The following is a 20356-nucleotide window of genomic DNA, read 5'->3' as shown; positions in this document are numbered from 1 at the left end:
GAATCTGTAATCATTGTGTATTCAAAAACAGGTATAGTGGTTTTGATGGTTTTATACATGACGGCTGAGTATAGTGACATTAATGACACTAGTAGAGTAAAATCTGTAAGTTTTTTTATTGGAATGAATCACAGACATAACACAGCCCTGCTTTATTCTAGTTTAGAAAACCGCTATTGCACCAAACCAATTCTTTATGCCCTCTGCTTATTAAAACCATTAATTGCAATATTTTAATTGTAATGCTAGTTTAGGCTTTTAGACAGTAGCCTAGAAACGTCATGTTGCATCAAACACATTCAATGAAACAGCAATGGCAGTTTTTCCATGCAATAGGGTTTGTTTTTTAGTCAGTTACACATCATTTTAAATAAATCTTTATTGCTTTCAGGTATGTGTAATGTTGATTAAATTGACAGCAAATTGTCTGGGTTAAGAAAAAAAAAAAAAGGGCAACGAAGTTTGCATGTAATAAAACAAAAAAAAAAACCATTACTCCCAAAAAGTTGTGGAAATCCAAAATACATACCACTGTAGTTAAGTATAACAAACTCAGCATTTACAATAAATATTTCACATTTACATCTAAGCGTACTCTCTCTGTTTACACATAAATACATTATGTACATGGATCACCCATGTCCCTGATCTGTCTCAAAAGCTACATTATCTCTCAACATTATCTTACACCGATTTATAAACCACCATTCAAACATTATTATTCAGCGACTATCAGTCATCCAAAAATTCCAAAACATGATAGAGGCCCCATCAGATTCACACAACCTCAAGTCTCACAAAGGCAACAGCTAAATCAGATTTAAAGATATGTATTTAAAAAATACTTAGCCTTGAAGAAAAAATCCACCCTAAACACTTTAACACTGTTAAAAATGAAACAGGTGTTGGCGATGTGCTTTGCATTAGTGGGCCAAATTGAGTTTTTTAATCAACGCTGTAAAAGCCAAAACATTACATTGCTGTGGTTTTAAATGGCAGGCAGGCGACACTCGGTCACAAAATAATTCCTGGAATGCAATGAACACCACCATTTGATGATACAAAACGGCATCAAAGGAGGGTGGATTTTTCCTTTCTAACCCGATGGCCTATCAGCTCGGACAATCCAACCCCTTAGTGGCCAGAAATTCCCCATAAATTTGCTCATGTTGATTGTAGATGGGCTCTAAATACACATGTCCATCCGTACAGTTTGTTTGCCTTGACCTTTCTAGGCGTCTCTGCTCAAACCCCTCGGGCTCCACGTGAGGGGCTTGGATGGTGGTTTTCCGTGCCAGTGGTGATAAAGGTACCGGAACAAAGCCATGGTAAACAACCAGCGGTGGGGTCAAAACCTCCATTGGGGATGCCTGAGGAACAGCACCCTCTGGGGGCTGGAGTGGCAGCTGCACATAGCTTCCTGTTTCAGGGTCAAAAAAGGTTTTTGTCTTGACCTGTACAGGCATGTCTACAAAGAAGTACTGGCCAGAGTCTGGATCCTGTAGGAGTTTACGTTGGGTCATAGGGAAGGACTGTGTAACAATGGTGTGCTCAATGCTGGACTGGCGAGAAAGCTGGCTGGTGTGACTTGACTGGCGGGAAAGGGCTGTAGGGTGAGGTACTTCAGTGCTGTAGGCATCAATGCTCTGACTCCTCCTTAGTGGGTTGTCTCTGCTTGCCTTGTCTCTGGCTCGGCCTCTTTGCTGACATTCATCTATGATGCATTCCTCATTGTGCTGCGTCCTTGGATCAAGCCTCTCGTTGACCGACATATCAGCACTGAGCTTCCGTTCTAGTTTGTCCCCCAAGTACCTATCTGTGCTTTGTGATCGATTAAACGGCCGATCTGACATCGGTCTCTCGCCAACGTGGGCTTTGTACACGGGTACTTTACTGATGACCCTATCACTGCTGTAATGTCTTTGATCCAGCTTACGGTGAATGTGCCTGTCACTGCTGCGTCCTTGCCTTTCTGTTGCCGCACTCTGTGGTGCATGTTTGCGGTTGTTATTGCCTTCCCCCGAATTGTGGTTCTGTCTGTGATTCTTGTGGCTCACTTCTGTTTTTTGGCAAAGATCATTTTCATTGTTGTCTCCTCTTTTCTTAAGGAGCACTTGCTCACTTCTTTCACTTTCCCTCTGACGGTGAGCGTCTTCTGCCTTTTCTCTTCGTTTTTTCTCACTGCTACTGCTGTTTCTACTGCTGGTGCTAGTTTTGCTCTCAGGTTTGTCACCGCAATGTTTCTCTGCTCTGTGTTTGCTGCTGCTTTGAGATGGCTTTTGCAAGGACTTCTGGGCCTCCTCCTTTTTCATTCTTCTATTTGCCAGTTTAATAGCCCTGAGAATGGCCTTTTCAGATTTGGGTAAGACAGCAGGTGGTTTAGGAAGCCCTGTTTGGCCTTCGTTACCACTGCAGGTGGATCCAGAACATTCGCTTGGAACCTTTGGCACCTCACTCTCTACATTCATTCCCATCTCATCGGCTGTGTCAGCTGTGCTGGCTGTAAAGCTCTCTAAACCTTCAGATGATGGACTCACCCCAGAAAATCTGTCCTCCTCCTGTGGGACAGTGAGGAACTGTCCATCTTGGGGTTTCTTCGGGTTTTCATTTTGTAGCTGCGAAGGTGATGATACCAGAAGAGGTACTTGATTTAATAAATTCTCTTTAGGTTGGGAAATATCTGCCGGTATTAAAGCCGTATCACTGGTGATGCTTTCATTAGCCAGTTGGACCACTGGATTTTCCTGTACTTGATTTAACTCCTCTCCCCTCTCTACGCCACTCAGACCTGCTCCTGGTGAACAGGGTATCACAGCCTTCCTTGACTTACTGGCAAAAGTGTTGTTTTTGACTTTAAATAAGGTGGGGATGCCCAAAGTTGGTAAGAAAGTGTTAGAGGGCGACATTGTCGTCCTGTTATTTTCATCCTGGATTAAGCTTTGGTCGGTGGTGGTATTTTCCCCTTCATCGCTCTTGTTGTATTGCACTTCTCCTTCCTTTTGATGAGCTGGTTTGTTTACAACATCTGCCTCACTTTCATGATCACTAAGAGAATAATATTCCATTTCAGTCCTGTCTGACTTTGTGTTTCGTGACACATTCCGAATTCTCCCATCGACATCCTCTACTTCTCCAACCAAATTCTCCAGTGAGCGGTAAACATTTGACCCAGTCTCAGTATTTCTGTGCAGTGCGCTCTCCACAGAGAAGTAGGACGATTTCGAGGACAAGCTGGCTTGATCAGGTGGACTCTGATTGAGACTAACACCGTTGACCAGTAGTAAGGGTGATATTATATTTCTGGGGATTTCACTGGCAGCATCTGTCTCTACATTTGTTTTCTCACTGGGTCTATTGTTTTTGTCTGGTTGATCTTCTGCTACTAGATTTCCTGAATTGTTTTGATATGGCGCTTTTACGTGGTCTGGTTTTAAAGGAGCCCTTTGCTTCAGGTTGCTTGACTCTTGTGACTTGACGTTGCTGCTTTCAGGTTTGTCTTCCCTTGTAGGGTTCAACTCTCTCTGCAAAGCTTTTGCATCTTTTTCATTTCTTCTAAACTCTGGTGAACGTATAATGGCTTCACATTTGAATGCATTGGTTGCAGTAATGGATTTTGAAATTAAATTATTTGCCACATCCCACGTCTCTTGCTCAGAGGTGCACTCACTTTGATCAGGTAAGGGTTCTTTTGTGGGCAGCCCACATTGTATTTCTGAGCCTGCCACAATCATTTCTTCTAAGCATTCTTCCCTATTATCATAGTTCTCATTTTTGTCAAAGACGTCCTCATCTATTTCATCTGTCTCTTCAGTTACAATTCCATTGCATCTACTGCCCGGTTTTTTGCTTCTAGGAGGAACAGCAGGAACATCTAACGTTTTGGCTCCAGTGTCTTTAACCAAGTTCTCTTCACTTTCTTGAGGAACCGGTCTTGCTACGTGTCTCAAACAGTTCACCTCCTCTGATTCAAAGTCAGGCTCGTCAGTTAATTTATCACTGATGTGTTTAGATTTAGTATTTTTCGTGCCTGGTAAAGCTATTATCCCCCCCGATCTTTGACTCTCCCCAAGTCTAGGTTCAGTATGTGACAGGATCTGTCTGTGATTGTGGTCTTTCAAACCCTCTAACACCTGTTTTAGGTCCTCATTAACAGTAAAAGTGCTGCTATTCTTATTGCCCTCCATCACATAATTATTCAGAGCTGTTTTACTTTGCCGTACCCTTGTTTCACAACTTTCATCACTACCATTTTCCTCAGATATTGGATTTGCTTTGTGCTCTTTTAGTTTATTCTTTCTCTTCTGCCTCTCTGAGATGATCTCTTCAAGAGCCATTTTGGCTTTGTCATAGTTGTCATTTATAAGTGCTTTGTTTACTACGACATTACTGTCTACCTTTGTAAAAGCCTCATGCCTCCTCTGCTCCTTTTCTTTCTTTGCAAATAGTTCTTTCTTAGCTAATGTATTCCCTCTCATAGATAGCATGCCCTTCTTTATATTACGAAGCTCCCTTGAGATCAAATTATTCTTGGCCCTCGCCTCATCGGCTATGTTAATAAGCCCCTGTTTATTCTCAAACGTACGCCCACCAAGCCTCGCTCGCTCCAGCTCTTTCAAAGCATGCAAATCATTAATTATATGCTCACTATCTCTCATTTCTCTTATTGACATAATCTCATCATCTAATTCCTTTCTTGTATTCACATTCATGTCACCCTCCTCATATTCCTCTACCTGATCATCACCATCCAGCACTGTGTATCTTTGATATTTTATATAATTGTTTTGTTTAGCTGAGAATACGTGGTTGAGCTTGTCTTGTTTTAGTGGTGCTTCATTTTCTTTCGGTGGCAATTCCGGTCTTAGATCCCCTAAATCCCTTGTACTTAGATTGTCAAGATTGTTTGTTTGCTGTTTGTCAAGAGCAAGTTGGATATCAGATTTAATGAAATGTCGTTTTGGAACTGGCGGAGGCTCTGGTTTGACATTTGTATTTTTGCAGACCAGAGGGGCTGTTGTTGATTCATTTCTACTCTTCACGTCTCTACTTGTATCGTTTTCTTTCTCCTGAAGTTCTTCTATGTCTGCAAGCGATTTTTTGATGGTCTCTGACTGAGCTGCGGATAAAGCTCTAGTTTTTGCTGCACTAATTGCTTCTCTTGCTGCTCTGATCACATCCATCGTATTCAGGATTTGGCCACTAGTATCTTTTTCCCTTGATAAAGGCTGAGCTCCAAGGGCTTTTTCTTTTGCATCTTTCATCAACTGCTTTGCTTTGTTTGGTACATTTAGGGGTTTTTGTCCAACTGAAATATTTGATGACAACCTCTCGTTCTCCACTGGATGAGGTGAAATCATGGGTGGCTGATCTTTGTTGAAATTTGAAGTATTTGATGAAAGCCCTGTGTTTGTTGGCAGCCCTTTAGGGGAGACTTGTCTGTTTAGCACAAATGGTGAAAGTTCGTGTGCCTCAGTTGGTTGATCTATGTGTTCAGGTGGCCTGGTACTCAGAGGGGCTTGAAGATATTTCATATCACCGTCAGCAGGGCTGGCTTTTTTGTACAAATGCAGGGAGGGATAGTTTTGTTTTTTAGCCCTGGGGTTCTTGTTCTTTTTTGAGTGTATAAATGGGGAAATGTAATTATCCTCATCCATACCGCTGCCGCTTGCAACCTCCCGCTTGGTTTGCAGTAGATTTGCTAACAAATAATCATCTGAGAGAGGCCTGCCAGCATCCTGTTTTGTTAGACCAACACTTGGGGTGCTGGTTGTTTCCAAGGTAGGACTGCAAACAGTCTGTGTGTCTTTTAAATCTGCAGGAGTGCTCAATCCAGATGCATTGCCCTCAGAACCAGCATGTGGATTTTTTAGATAATCTGGTTGTGGAGATTTGGTGCCATTCTCAGGCAACTCTAAAATTTTGAATTTAGGTGGGCTGTAATGACTTTTCACCCGTTTCCTGTTATCTTTGAGGTTGAAGAGGATGCTAGAGGCAAGCGATTTGTAGCTGTCCCGTTTGACTTGCGGTTCAGGCATTGCTTTGGCCTCCGAATGTGGTCTAAGTGGAAGGTCAAGGGCAGAGGGGGAGAGGATTTCTGACGTTTCTGTTGGTTGTCTGGGGGGAATGGTGGGAGTCATCAGCTGGCAGATGCTGAATGGAGTAGAGGTCGTGGAGCTGATTTCCTCAATTGCCTTTACATCCACTGATCTAGGTTCTTTTTTGACCAACAAAAGATTTTCCTCCACTGTCTTTAAATTATTGTCCTGACTCAGTATCCAAGGCTGATTCGCCTGAATAGCACTTTTTGCTCTGGACCGGTTGCGCCTCCAGGGGGCAGCAGTCCCATCCACTCTGTCTGATGAGCACCTCTTCTCAGCTGGAGTGGCTGAGGGCTTGGGCAGGACCTTTGGTGGAGGAGGGGGAGGGATGGGTTTGGGAGCAGTGAGAGCAGGGGGTTCAATTGCTGCTTTCTGGCATGACTCTCCCTCTGTGTGCAGAGTCTCTTTTCTGTGCGCCTCTGTCAGCTCCTTGTAAAATAGCATGTCATACCATTTGGGGATATTATCTATGGGGAGAATAGAATTGACCGTCTCCTCATGGCCAAATGGGAACTGGTTAAAATTTCTCCATGTTTGGAAAGGGCTAAATTCACTGTGGAGGAAAAAGTTTTTGATGTTAAGTTTCCGTAGCTTGACAGTGGACTTTCCATTCTTTATCCTTCCTGAGGGTTGAGGAGTGTTTTTGACTGTCTTGTTTGATGAACCATCACCAGACTGATGTAGATGAGCCTTCTTGTAATGTTCATCTGTGAGATTGGTGTTGTAATCAGAGAATTCAGATAGCTCTTTTTGGATACTGCGAAGTGCAGACTTATCCCACGATTCCCCATTAGAGTCCATCATACCTCCATTTTTGATTAACAGCCCCTCACAGCTTTCTTCTGTGGCACTCATTACCTTGAGGAACGAGGACATTTGAGATTGATTTTTGTGTTTCTGCTGTTTCCATAGCTGGGCGTCATTTTTGTTTTGCCCTAGCTTTTTGGAGTCCTTGCGATGAGTCTTTTTAAGAGGCTCCCCTGCCAACGGTTTGTGGCAGCTGAAAGGTGAGTATCCATACAAGAACTCATCGTTGTAAACTGCCTCGTCTCCAACGCAAAGACTTCGGAAGGCTCTATCAGTGAGAGTGCTGACTTCTCGATCGGTTTCGTCCATAAACAAGTCGGTGAAGCCGTTTGGGAAGCGGTGATGGAGCATACTCCCCGCCCGATGGCTTGTGTGTCGCTTTTCCACACAGCTCATGATGTCAACAAGTGCTTTTCCGACTTGCGCATTACCAGTGCAGCCTCCTTTACACGTGAGAAAGCTGAGTCAGTCCTTTGGTTTTCTTCCAGCTCAGGTTGACATCAGAGAAGTAATGGTGTATGTCTAGTTCCTAAAAACAAAAAGTGAAAAGTTGTGAAATTAGGGTCAGTGTATAAAGGTTTTCAATGTAAACTAATGCACTTATCATTTTTTAAGCATTTAAGCATGTACCTCATAAAAACGTTGTTTAATTGACATGATCACTATAAATTGTTTTGAACTTGGTAGTTGGTACTGATGACCTTTATGTACACATCGGCCAGCTTCAGCTATACTGTCACTATGCAGGGGGAAGACAAACACTTCAGACCATGTGCTTGGCTATTTTTAACACAGTATCGAGCATTATGCTGTAAATACTAAGCGCACTGCTGGTGCTATGAGAACAACTTCTACTCCATTTATAGTTCAGATATTAGAAACAATCAACATTCCTAGTTTGCACGTGTGTGCATTTCAAAGAAAACACCCAAACTTCAGACTGGTCCCCCTCTCAAATGTGATCATATCTTTCTCCAATCTGTTTTGGTTAAACGTGGAATACAGGCCAGTCCTCTGCATAATGTAGTCAATATTTATTTTAACCACAGAGTGAAGGAAACACAGTGAATCATCACGTCGTTCACAGTGGGCCTCAGCAGCAACTGCTGTACTGTAGCTTATTTTAGCTATCTGGGTGAGGTCTTAGAATATCTCATTAACCCATTTATACGCCCTGAGCTGAGAGCATAGGCACTGGAATATAACTCAACTCCTGAACTATTCACATAGCCACGACTCTCCTTATAAGCAGACAACACGGATTCGGAAAAATATCATCATTAACATTGTTGAATGGAATATTTTTTTGTTTCTATCTTCTTCTTCTTCTTTTCTTTTTCCTTTGGGCTGTTCCCTTTCAGGGGTCGCCACAGCGAATCATCTGCCTCCATCTAACCCTGTCCTCTGCAACCTCTTCTCTCACACCAACTAACTTCATGTCCTCTCTCACTACATAAATCTCCTCTTTTGTCTTGCGGTAGACCTCCTGCCTGGCAGCTCCAACCTCAGCATTTTATCGTATTTATATGTTATATAAAAATAATAATGACAAGGTTTGATCATACAGCAGTGTCGTGTTAATAATTAGGGACGATTAGAATAAAAGCCAAGAAGTAACGATACAAACCAACGTTTGTATCGGACGTTATTGGTACAAGCAATAAACCCTAAATGGACTAAAAATTACGAGAACCTGGCGACTTTACTGTAGCTTGAGCCTAACTCACAGAATACTTTGGCTTTTCAGGAGTCTTCTGTCGCCAACAATCTTCCAGACCCTTCTCATAACCAGAGATCATTTAGCAACCACGGTACTTTCCCAGCATCTGCTTGTATATTTATACACAAGAATGAGATAGAGCACTTAACGACACTGTGTAAAAGTACAGTTAAATAATTGAAATATTCTTTTGTTTTCCTTATAGATGTAAATATGACAATATATATAGGGGATTTTGCCCATTTGTATTTTTTGAGCATTTATGTTTAGCCAAAATCTTAAACTTAAACTTTCTTACATTCTGTCTGGTGGCTCTTTCATGTCTTTGTAAATATCTGTACAATCAAACCGCTCCCTCACCTTGGTGAAGAGTCTTTCATGCTGAGTGCAAGGCTCCAATCTAGTCTCTGGTATCACACACCAAATCCTCGGTGTAGAATCTAACAATCCAGATCGGTGACACCTGCTGAGAATACATTGTGGATTTACTGGCTGTCATAAGATGATGGTAAATAAACGTTCTCAAACGCAAAGCCAAGCAAACTCACCAAAGTGAGTCAAATCCTCAGTTCCATGTTCAAATGCACTGGTGTGGCCGGGCTTCTGATCGCGAGCTCAGAAGAAACCAAAATAGATGCACAAGTCGGTGTGGCCAAACTGAGGAGCAACACAGGGCGCAGCTTGCTCACATGGGAATAACCAGCGGGTGTCAAGTGGCAGGGCAGTGCAGGTCACCAGGATGAAATGGACACTGTCATTGGTTATTTTTGTATCTAAGCAATGCGGCCTGATAGGCTCCTATATGGACCCCCTTTCCCCGTTTAGGCACCTTTGAAAAGATGACAGAAGGCCTTCATCATTGAAGACAAAGCATCCAACATCCAGTCTTGCAGGGGGTGTGTACTTACCTGACCATTGACATCATTGGGCAACAATTAGCCGCTGACTCATTTTCCCACAGTCACCCCGGGAAACAAGCTCTGATATAGCTTATTGCCTCACTCTGCATTACTTTTCCAAATTAGATGCCTGCAGACTGATCTGACTATTGTGGGAATTCTTGTTGTTGGAGCTGGGTTTACTAGGCCATGTTATAGAACAGACTGGGTGTGTAACTGGGTAGTCTAAGACACATGCAGCTGATGTTGAGAGGAGACTGACCTATTACCTGTCATCATCACCTCTTCATGAGTTATTAGTAGTTTTTTTTTTTACATTGTTCTTGATTTTTACTGAGTAAAAATACTTAGTTTCATTTGGCCCCACCATCCACAGAGATGCGCTCCATCAAGGTGCCGTATTTATACCAGTCTATTTCTGTCATGCTGTATTTCATGAGGAAGCAGTGAGGCTCTCTGACGACTGCATCTTCAATCCTTGAACTAATAAGTCCGGTGCTAAACCTCCTACTAGACACAGAAATACTGTAAAGTTGCACATCTGTCGAGTCAGGTCAAAAGCTCACTTAAACTGTCCTGCAGCGAAAACTAACCAGTTTAGACATCCGCACAAATCATTCTTGCATTAAAAAATGTGCTCGCAGATTCCTTATTGTTGTTTTTCTTACTATTTTTTAACAGCAAAAATTCTCTTTATTGCTTTCAGGGTACATGTACTTGCTAAGCAGTGTAGAAGTATCATGTGAAGATATTATGTGTGAGAGCCCTTTTACTGTCTGCAGTCATGTCTCGACTTCTCCTTCGCCTCTCACACTAAGCCTCCTCCTCTAGCCTATTTCTCACCTTTCGCCATCGCCAAAAGCAAATTAGACACCAGTCACTAGCTAGATATTTTATACGCCCTACTAAAAAAAAGCTTATTCACGCTATGGTGGAAGATACAGTGAAATTTAGTCAAATAAGTAACTTTAACTTTTAATAAGTAATTATGCCAGATAACACCAGCACCACCAGACAATAGGTGAAGGTGGTCATGAATACTGCACATTTTATGTTACTAACCTAACATAAAAGGTAAGATTAAGAAATCTGTCACATGTATGTTTACAGTGATAAACCTGCTCTATTTATAACTTTAGCCACAAATTACAAAAAATAGTTTGGTTTTTAATAAGGAGGAGAGAGTAGGATAGAAGATAGGTGGGGAAATATTCTGACTGCATTTTCAGTGGAGAGGACGTATTAACTTGGTGCACTGGATGTACTGTATAATGAGAACTGAAACATGAAGCAGAGAAAAAAAAAAATCCTTATTTTTCTCGATTCCAGTCTTTACCTAGACGATCCGATTGTTAAAAGTCAATATGCTGGGTTCATGACAAAACAATGTGTGCATCATTTTGTAATGTAATCTGTAATGATTATCTGTAGAAAAATGCTTTCTTGGTCTGTGTATCAGATGATCAACATGGATATTGCATTTTAGAACAAGGGAGGGCAACCCATGCTCCTCAAGGGGTAGGGCAGGGATAGTTGGAAAAACAATCAGGGGCACAGCCCTCGAGGAGCATGGCTTGCCCACCCCTACAACAGAAGCTTTGGCCACTACGTAAACTTTCCTTTACAGTGTTATGTTGGTGCTCGGGGATTGAGATCATTACTGTGCCTTAGCAACAAAGTGATAGTGGCCATTAAATGCCCCCAAGCTGTAAAATAGCTGGTGGCTAAACAGAGCAAACAAGAGTCTGGCAGAGCAGACAGTTTGTACACACACACACACACACACACACACACACACACACACACACACACACACACCTACACACACCCACACACACACACACACACACACACAGTTACAGTTATGTATGAGAATTCAGACAGGGATAAATTCAGACAGATAAAAGCTGTATGTAATTTGGCAAAAATATCTACAATATCTAGCCAGCAGAGAAGATATATATATATATATATATATATATAACTTTTGTATATTAATAATAAATAACATCAGTCGAGACCTCTGGCTATCGTTAACAAGTGAATCTAAAAACAAGTATTAGCATACAGTACAGCATAGTTACTGATGTGTTGTTGTGTTTTATAAGGCCAAATGATTTGACCAGCAACTTTAAATGTCCATAAAAACAACATTAAAAGCACTGAGCAAACAGACAAGGTGAGTTGGACAACAGACAGACAGACGGACCGACAGACAGACAGACAGGAGATCCAACTTTTGTTTGTGCCGTATGACTGACACTCGCACATGTTTTGGTTGGCTGTAAAACCGTGGGGAGCTAGCAAGCGTCCTGGGTCATGTTCCTTCATGCCTGCAAAGAACTGGGACAGGCAGAGGGGTAACTGGCCTTCAGGTCTGACAAACTAAATCCCGGTTTTGGAAATCCAACTGGGACAGATCATATGCAGTAGAAGATGTCGATTATCTTTGTTATGAGACATGAGTCAATGACATGAGTGAATGACATGAGTCCATCACAGAAGGACATTTATACCGTTAGCTGTTAGTCCTACAAGCTGTATTTTAGTTTTGATCAATAGAAATGTATAAAAATATAGTGTTATGTTTTTTTTGAATTGTTTCGTTTTCACAGAGCTAAACGGTCACATCATTTCTTATCAACGTCTTTTGTTTTGTAGAGTACATTGCAAAACTGCAATTTTGACATTTGTTATTATTTCCTGTGCATAGTGAAATAATCATGTGAATCAGGTCACTGCAGAGGTGCAACACTTTGAAGGAGATAATATAAAAGGGCTGATTTCTGCAATGGTAAATGTGTTTCCCCCTGGACTGGCTTTTGGCACAAATACAAAGCTAGAAAATGTGTTTTGATTTGACTGCATTCTTTCTGATCTCATTTGGAAAATCACACACACACACTGCCATGAATTCTACTTTTACAATGTCATCATCTCTCAACATTTAGGCTGAAAGTGTCAGAAAGGTGATAAGTGGTGCTGTGTGTTTAACAGTGACAGGACCGAGGACTGATGTGACAGGTGGATGACCAATCAGAGCAGGGTATTCACACGCTCCATAAAGAAGTCAAGATGTTAAAAAACTAACGGCCAAGCACTCTATGAACCCACTGGGCTGGATTCAGTCATGAGCTGAGACACTGACCCCTGATATTTTATTGCCAGTAATGAATCTGTGGAGTTTGGTGTCTGCTGTGGAAAAATCTGTCTCACACATCTTTCCACCCAAACATCCGTAACCCAGATCTAACACACTTTGTCAACAGCCACTAAATGTAGCAGCAACCAGTCTGTTTGACTTATTGATCAAACGGGTATAAGGTTTAGCAATTGTTTGTGGTAGGATATATTATCTTTTTGAAAATCTAAGATAATTTTTAAAAGAAACACATTTTGTGTGCAACACAGAACTTTTATAGGCCTGATCTGTTTCCCAGCCAGCAAAGTAAAAGCTTTCATGAAGTGAATAGAAGGAAAACCACTGGTGTCATTCATCCACAGAAACAAGTAAATTTATTACACAATATTTATTTATTTCTGTGAAAAACTAATCTCCTAAACTAATGTTCGAATGAGAATGTTTGACTACAACTTGCATCAAGAAGCATACGGGGCTTTGCAGCTTACAGGACAGACCTTATCGCTTAATCAGCAAAGCTTTGAAACCCACAAGCTCCGGAAGTTGCTAATCAAGATCTTTGAAAAAAGACTCACAGACCTATAAAAAGCCAGTAAACAGCTTTATAACAACAAGAAACATGAGAGCGTTTCAGACTGGTGGCTGTTTGTCAGCTGTCATTAGAATAGTCCTCATTACCGGTGAGTATAATGGATCTTTGTGTCCTTGTTGTATCTCTCTATCTGTGTGTTGTAGTAAAAAGAAGCTAAAGAAATATTTACACACGTGCGAAATACTACATATAGTGTCTTGACTGCTCGGTTACTCGCATGCTGTGTAGTGTTTTAGACAGCAGTCCTAAAGTGACCCTTTTATTATCAGAGTGCATGTTGATGATGGTTTCATATCTAATTATTCCTTCTCAGCTGTTTGTTTATTACTCTACACAGAAACAAGCGCAGTGGAGAACAGAAAAAAAAAAAAAAGGTTTTGGCAAGTTGTAGCTGTTGACATCTCAAATGTAGCCTCCAGTTTTTGACTTTGACATGTGGATTATATTAGAAGTAGAAAGTGAGGGAATGGGATGTTTATTAAAATTGGTTTCTGCACAGTAGAAAACCACACAAAGAGCGAAACAAGCTCATGTTTAAAGGCCATAAACTTTAAGTCAGCGGCTTTTGGCTTGTGCCTTCATGGGCTGCCACAGCACAACATGCTGTGCACGTTGATTTGGCGGATGCACTTCTTGGTGGCTAGGTGGGGCCACACCTGGTGGGTTTGAGATTCGAACCCAATACTTTAAATACCAAAGTGAACTTTAAATAATGGAGTTTATTTCCTCAAACAAACTATTAGGGCTAAAAGTAAAGAAGAATGAATTTTGTTTGTTTTTTCCTAATATAATCCAAAGTCAAAACCTGTATTTATATCATTTTAGGTGTGAGAAAGGTTCTATGTTGTGTAAAATATGTATCTAAATATTTTTCAACCCCAATTCAAAAAAAAATTGCAATGATGTGTAAAATGTAAATAAAATCAGAATGCAGTGAGTTGCAAATGTCATCAATCCATATGTTATTCACAATAGAACAAAAACACATATCAGATGTTGAAACTGAGACATTTTTATAATTTCTTGGAAAATATTGGCACATTGTGAATTTTATAGCAGCGACACATCTCAAAAAAGCTGGAAGAGGTAATTGCCGCAAATCAAAAACAAATGGAGAAACATTTGACAACTAGTCAGTCACTGTGACTGTGGTGCAGGAAGGCAGAGCGGTTGTCCACCAATTTTGCAGTTGTTGGTTCAATGCCTGGCTCCTCCAGTCACATGTCAAAGTGTCCTTGAGCAAGACACTGAACCCCAACTTAGTTGCTCCTGTTGGCCAGTTGCATAGCAGCTCCCCCATCAGTGTGTGATTGTGAGTGCGAATGGGTGAATGAGAAGCAGTGCAAAGCACTTTGAGGGCCAACAGCACTAAATAAGAGTGGACCATTTATAAAAGAAGCATTTCAAACAGCAGATCCTTTTGAATGTAAAGATGGACAGAGGTTTACCAGTTTCAGAAACCTTTTCCTCAACGTGAAATTGCAAACACATCTGCAGTATATAATATCATCAAAAGATTCAGAGAATCAGGAGGAATCTCTGTGCGCAAGGGACAAGGCTGAAGGTCAAAACTGGATGTGCGTGATCTCAGGGCCCCCAGGCGGCGCTGCCTTTAAAAACAGTCATGATTCTCTACTGGGCATCACTGCATGTGCTCAGAAACACTTCCAGAAATCACTGTCTGTGAACACAGTTCGCTCTGCAATCCACAAATGTAGGTTAAAGCTGTATCATGCAAAGAAGAAGAGGCCATATTTGAACACGATCAAGAAATATTACTGTGTTCTCTGGGCCAAAGCTCATTTGTTGTTTATGTTCTATTGTGAGTAAAATACGGGTTGATGAGATTTGCAAATCATTGCATTCTGTTTGTATTTACACATCATCCCAACGTTATTTTGAATTGGGGTTGGATGTAGAGACCTAATGAAGGTGTTACAACTGTTATCTAAAATTGTACACTGTGGCCTATAGTTAGTTTAAGCCTTGACTTGGACTTGGACCCACAGTCAGCTGTCGGAGTGCCTATGTTTTGCTCACTGGACATGACACATTATGTAAGAGGGTGCACTCTGGTCACTGGAAACTTTCTCTTTCAATAATCAGGTCACTGAAATTAAATGACTGCAAAGACTGATACATAAAACATAGATGGTCCCATGACTACTTACAGATTCAGTCCCCGCAACAGCAACACTCAAAGTCCTTCGACACCACTTTCCTGACTCTTATTTCTGATGTGAATTGAACGTTTCGGCTGCTGCATGATAACTTGTCAATTAATTTCTACCCTGACAAACAGTTGTTTCAGTTTGGATGTTTAGGGATTGGCTGAGTTCTGCTAAAGCTGCGTTTTCTTAAGTCCTCATTTAGGATCCCACATACTTCACATTAACAACAGGGCAGGTTTGGGAGCTGCCAGAAGAATGCAGCTGGCGGCTCTAAAATGTAAGGCAGCCACTTGCTGAGCATGTGTGGTCTTTATCAACAGCTACGCCACTCTCAGTTACAGTACCACTCCCTTGTTTTCTGGTATCTGAGCTTCTCCATTTGAGCAGCTACTGTATGAGAACCTGGACCAGGGTCATTTGGCCATAATTTTAACAAGATCCAGTTAGTCCCCTCCTGGATTTTCTTCACAATACATCCTAAAAAATGGCATTTCTTAATAATCATGCATTAAACCAAAAGCTGGAATCTAATCGTGGATGCAAACATGGTCTCAAGAGGCCTAACAAAGGGTTTGACATGAATGTAATGAATATCAAGGCTGGGCTGTAGGTATTTGGAGCATGTGCGCGCTCAAATACAAAACGAGAACCGGGAATCAACTAAAATGCATACATCACTATCATGAAAGGTCAACTGGAATAAAGTATCTTAAAACACACATTATCACACATTATCTGAGGCAGAGGTCAGAGGTTAACCTCTCTAACCGCTCCAGGCCTGGCTTTTATCTTCAGTGGTCAAATCCTCAGGATCCCCTGTGCTTTAGTACAAGATGTCTTAGCTGTGTTTAACAACTACTGCAGTTTACCACATATTTATAAAAGCCCTTTATGATCACTAAGTGCTGTGACACTGAACTGTGTAGACGGCTGTCACTGACTTCAGTGTTATCTGATGTAAGCTACAACAATGTGGTTTCACCTCCTTCCTGTCTGTTTGAATAACCTGTTTCTGAGACCTGAAAACAATTATTTGTGTCTTCCAGAGTCTCTGCTGACAAGAGTGAAAGGAGATGGGACTGATTCTGAAGAAAAACTAGGTGGGTCAGCAGAGGATGCAGCAAATGGACTGTGTTCATGTTACAATAAAGGTCAACTGGAGGTGGAATGAGACTGACATTATTAGCTGTATTATTGAGTAGTAGCTTCCTGTTGACACAAGTTGATTCAGCAACAGTGGATCAAAATTGGCACAGTAAATTCATTTGTATTTCTTATGAAGGAGCATACAACATTGAGACTTATTAGAACAAACCTCAAACTGATCAGTTCACCCAGTTTACTGAAAAGTATTTAGTTTCTTATCTTTTATCTTCATTAATGTTACCTGGCTGTTTACAGGCGTGTGGTTTTCAGATTTCTCAACCAGCAAGCAGTGTTTACACTGATACGTGTTTCCCAACCTTTGGGGAAAGACCACACAGGGGTTAGCAAGATAAATATTAGGGCTCATTACATACTTAATATGAGATACTTACATGAAATTCTGTTGCACACAGTCAAGCTATGTGCAGGTTTTACCTCTCTTTTCTTTTTTTAATTTTGTAAATAACTGGATCAGTTATTATTATTTTAAGAAGGTTTATCTGCAAAAGAAAATGTGAATTTAGGCATGTCCCCATCTACTGTGCAAATATAAGATGCTGATTAGGCAGAATAAACAATTGGTGTCATAATGTATCCAGTCAGGTGTCATTAAACAAGATAACTGACTTAACATCAAACCTCAGATAGTGAAAAACAAAATATAAAAAATTTCCACCTCAGCCCAGTGTAAACCCATCTTTATGACCTCTTTCATGCATTTGGGGATTTTCCACATAATATTTAAGTATGCATTTTTTTCTTGGTAATTGGCTTGATGTTGAATGTGACCTCTTCATGCTTGGAATCGTGACAGATTCCAGTGTACAGAAAGATTCCAGTGAAACTTCCATTCTGTGGGAGACGTCTCGAACAAGATCACATCATTTGTGTTTTGTTAAAGAAGTGTGAGTAGCAGTGGTTCCCACCCTCAAGGATTCCTAGAGGTTAAGGCTTCGAATTGCAAACGTTGGTGATGCAATTTAATATGAGGAACATGACTTGGAGCATGGGACCATGACTGAGACTTTTTCTTCCTCTGAGTAAACAAGTTTTGAAATCGAATGTCTTTTCTCGCTTCTGCCTCCTCTCTTAAGCCCCTTTCATACAAACGCACATGTGGTGTGTCAAAGGACCAAAACACGAGCTGTCATTTCCCAAACCCATACCACAGGTGTTACATCACATGTTGTTTCGTGTCTGCTTGTTGTTTTTCCTCCAGATATCAAGTATGTTTTGGTCGGAGCTGGGATCGGCCTATTATTAGTTGCTCTGTTCATTATTGCCAAGATCTGCATCATCAGGAAACATGTGCACGACAACACAGGTGATGTGATGGGACTGAGTCATTTTTCAGTCTAGATTTGTCAAAATGTTTATATATATATTCATGTTTTCTTACATCTACAGTAAATCACAGAGAAGTTAAGATTTTGGAGACAATGTATGAAATACAAATTAGGTAATAAGTCAAATTGTCCTTTCTTACAGAGGCCAGTACGAAGAGACCTTCAGCGGTAAGATATTAATGTAAAGGTCCTATAATGTGCTCAGGGGTGTATTGACCACGTGCTCCTGCTTTGAAGTTCATAAAACTCATATTTCATACAGATGATTGTGTACTTGTTTGCTCTGATTGGCCAATACCCACCGATTTGAGCAGGAGCAGGAGCTGCTCACTAAGCCGTCATTGCTCAAAGTGAAACGCTCCATTTAAATACTTACTCAGAACTTTTACTTGAGTAAAAGATTTGAAGTGGCACCTGTGCTGTACAATTACCCACTTTTCCCATAATTATCATGATGCCAGAGGTGGAGCCGGAGGATGTAAATATTCGGGGCTTAGCCAAGCCTAAATATTTAATAATGACACCAGCAAAATGGAAACCTCTGACTGTTCGTGTTGCTGTTAGTTGAAATTAAAGTGTTTGTATCATATGATACAGGTTCCCATAACTTTTATTTACTCTCAACCACAGCCTCACTTGTTTGCTTCGAGCCATCTGAGCCAATCAGAGAATCCCGAGGCGGCGGTATCCAATGCCATACAATGTTAAAGGTCAGGCAGAGTGACTTACAGGATGATGTGAAGCCATGGATGTATGTGAAATCTGGGTGGCATCTGGGTGAAAAGGCCATTCGTGGGGGGGTGGGGGGTGGGGGGGTATTGTGTCTTTATGTTCTGTTGCACAAATAGTAATATAGAGCTTTTTTAGCTTTTGTAATTTTCCCTCAGTGACATGAATGTAACAAATGCCTCTTTAATTGGCTGTAGAGTTGTGTTAAGTCTAAATAAAAACAATTTCCAGCCATTCAAGAGCTTGAGTGTGTAGTGAATTGTTCTTTATTTCCCTTTTTCCTCGGAAAAAAAACCCCCAGCTGCTCTACTGAAGCAACACTCAACAGAAAGGGAGTCATAAGCAGTTGATGCCTTTTCCACAAGAGGGCAATATTTACCTCTGTGTAAAAAAAAAAAAAAAAAAACACTGAGCACCAGGGGTATATTTCTATAATTCTTCCCACTCTGATTGTGTTTCATCGATATATAATCTCAAATCAAGTTATTGGGAGCTGTTTAAAAGTTCTTAATACATTATTTCCTCACAGCCTCATCTTTCTTCATTTTCTTAGCACCTTCCCATTTAGCAGGGGGAGTCAGCATAGCACATTAAATCTCTACATTTCCTTAGAAAATGGTTAAAAACTATAATCATATTAAAAATGTTTTAGGCTTGTTCATAACCAACCTAAAAAGAATAAACTGCACAGAAGCATGGGAATCTTAGTAAAATACCCACAAGCAAATAACATTTTACCGTATGTGCAAAATGTTATGTTATATTTTAGTTTTATTTGATTCCCAGACAGGTGAGCCAGCCAACCATTATATGGTAATAGAAATAATCAAAAAGCGCAGTCTTGCAGTCTTGGGGATTCTGTGCAAAATCGTTTTTGTTGCATCTGCTGCAAGCAGGTCCTCAGGCCATAGATGTTAATCATAGTTCCTCCTCAGCAACATATGAGCTTCATAAACCTACTTGGCAGTTTGATTCCTCTGCCAAGTTTCTGAGACGGCCGCCTCGAGACCAGAGATGAATGAAGAGGTACCAAAAAAAAAGAACCTCTAATATCCTGGTAACTCTATAGGCAAAAACACAATAACGACTAACAGATGCGCTCAGTGTTAAAATATTGCTGCTAACTAAACTAATGCTGCATTTTGTCTCGTTCTTTTAGATGAAAACATTTCCAGCTATGCAAATACAAAGAAAAAGCTGAAATAGTGACCTGACTTTTGGATCTTTCAGCATGTTTTAGCTTTACTGCCCACCCAACTGTACCTATTTGGTTGAGTGTCACAGCTTTTCTTTACCTGTTCTCAAGCAGGCAGGTGAATACACAATAATGTAAAGATGCAACTGCTAACAAATGTTTTTCGTGTGTTTATAATTTGTTACAGTGCCCAGAAAAAAGACAATATTCTGTTCTGTTATGCAATAGTAATACTTTCTTCCCATGTTAATATGTTAGACGTGTCTTGTTATGTTAATTTGACAAACCCAGAGGAATATGTGAGTCATGTGTTAGCCATAACAACTTTATGCAGTGATTATAATTCACATGTTACAGTGTGTTATGTCTTTTCTACCAAGTGTTTTGAAATGTCAGTTAATGTAGCTTAAAATTGTTTTGTCTTCTTTTGTGTCTTTTTACAGTGCAGTATTTCTAATATTAAGGAACTGTCTGCTGAACTTAGAAATGTGAAAAAAATACGTGAGCATCT

At 40.7% G+C, this 20356-nt stretch overlaps 2 protein-coding genes across 3 annotated transcripts; one reads left to right on the top strand and one right to left on the bottom strand.

The window, feature by feature from the left end:
- Nucleotides 1-108: 108 nt before the first annotated feature.
- LOC137106026 (microtubule-associated protein futsch) lies at nt 109-9291 on the bottom strand. Of its 2 annotated transcripts, none has more exons than XM_067489013.1 (3): nt 9174-9291; nt 8986-9088; nt 109-7434 (listed from the first exon to the last, which is right to left on the bottom strand). In XM_067489013.1, exon 3 carries the CDS (start codon nt 7299-7301, stop codon nt 1113-1115), a length of 6189 nt encoding a protein of 2062 aa, XP_067345114.1. In that variant the 5' UTR covers nt 7302-7434; nt 8986-9088; nt 9174-9291; the 3' UTR covers nt 109-1112. The 2 variants fall into 2 exon arrangements, with proteins under 2 accessions (XP_067345114.1, XP_067345113.1); XM_067489012.1 differs by having other exon boundaries at nt 8986-9091; nt 9174-9280.
- Nucleotides 9292-13048: 3757 nt separating this feature from the next.
- LOC137105799 (transmembrane protein 273-like) lies at nt 13049-18631 on the top strand. The gene is made up of 5 exons (XM_067488409.1): nt 13049-13346; nt 16476-16529; nt 17795-17899; nt 18064-18089; nt 18552-18631. The coding sequence occupies exons 1-5, from the start codon at nt 13286-13288 to the stop codon at nt 18627-18629; spliced, it is 324 nt and encodes a 107-aa protein (XP_067344510.1). The 5' UTR covers nt 13049-13285; the 3' UTR covers nt 18630-18631.
- Nucleotides 18632-20356: the final 1725 nt, after the last annotated feature.

The sequence above is a fragment of the Channa argus genome, chromosome 20, assembly GCF_033026475.1.
Source record: "Channa argus isolate prfri chromosome 20, Channa argus male v1.0, whole genome shotgun sequence".
NCBI classification, from domain to species: domain Eukaryota; kingdom Metazoa; phylum Chordata; class Actinopteri; order Anabantiformes; family Channidae; genus Channa; species Channa argus.
This window is presented reverse-complemented; position numbering and strand designations above follow the sequence as displayed.

Coding starts and splice junctions, on each gene's coding strand:
- LOC137106026 (XM_067489013.1), bottom strand. CDS start 7,301: ATGAGCTGTGTGGAAAAGCGACACACAAGCCATCGGGCGGGGAGTATG.
- LOC137105799 (XM_067488409.1), top strand. CDS start 13,286: ATGAGAGCGTTTCAGACTGGTGGCTGTTTGTCAGCTGTCATTAGAATA. Junction 16,530..17,794: donor TGATTCTGAAGAAAAACTAG/GTGGGTCAGCAG, acceptor TTTTTCCTCCAG/ATATCAAGTATGTTTTGGTC. Junction 17,900..18,063: donor ACATGTGCACGACAACACAG/GTGATGTGATGG, acceptor CCTTTCTTACAG/AGGCCAGTACGAAGAGACCT.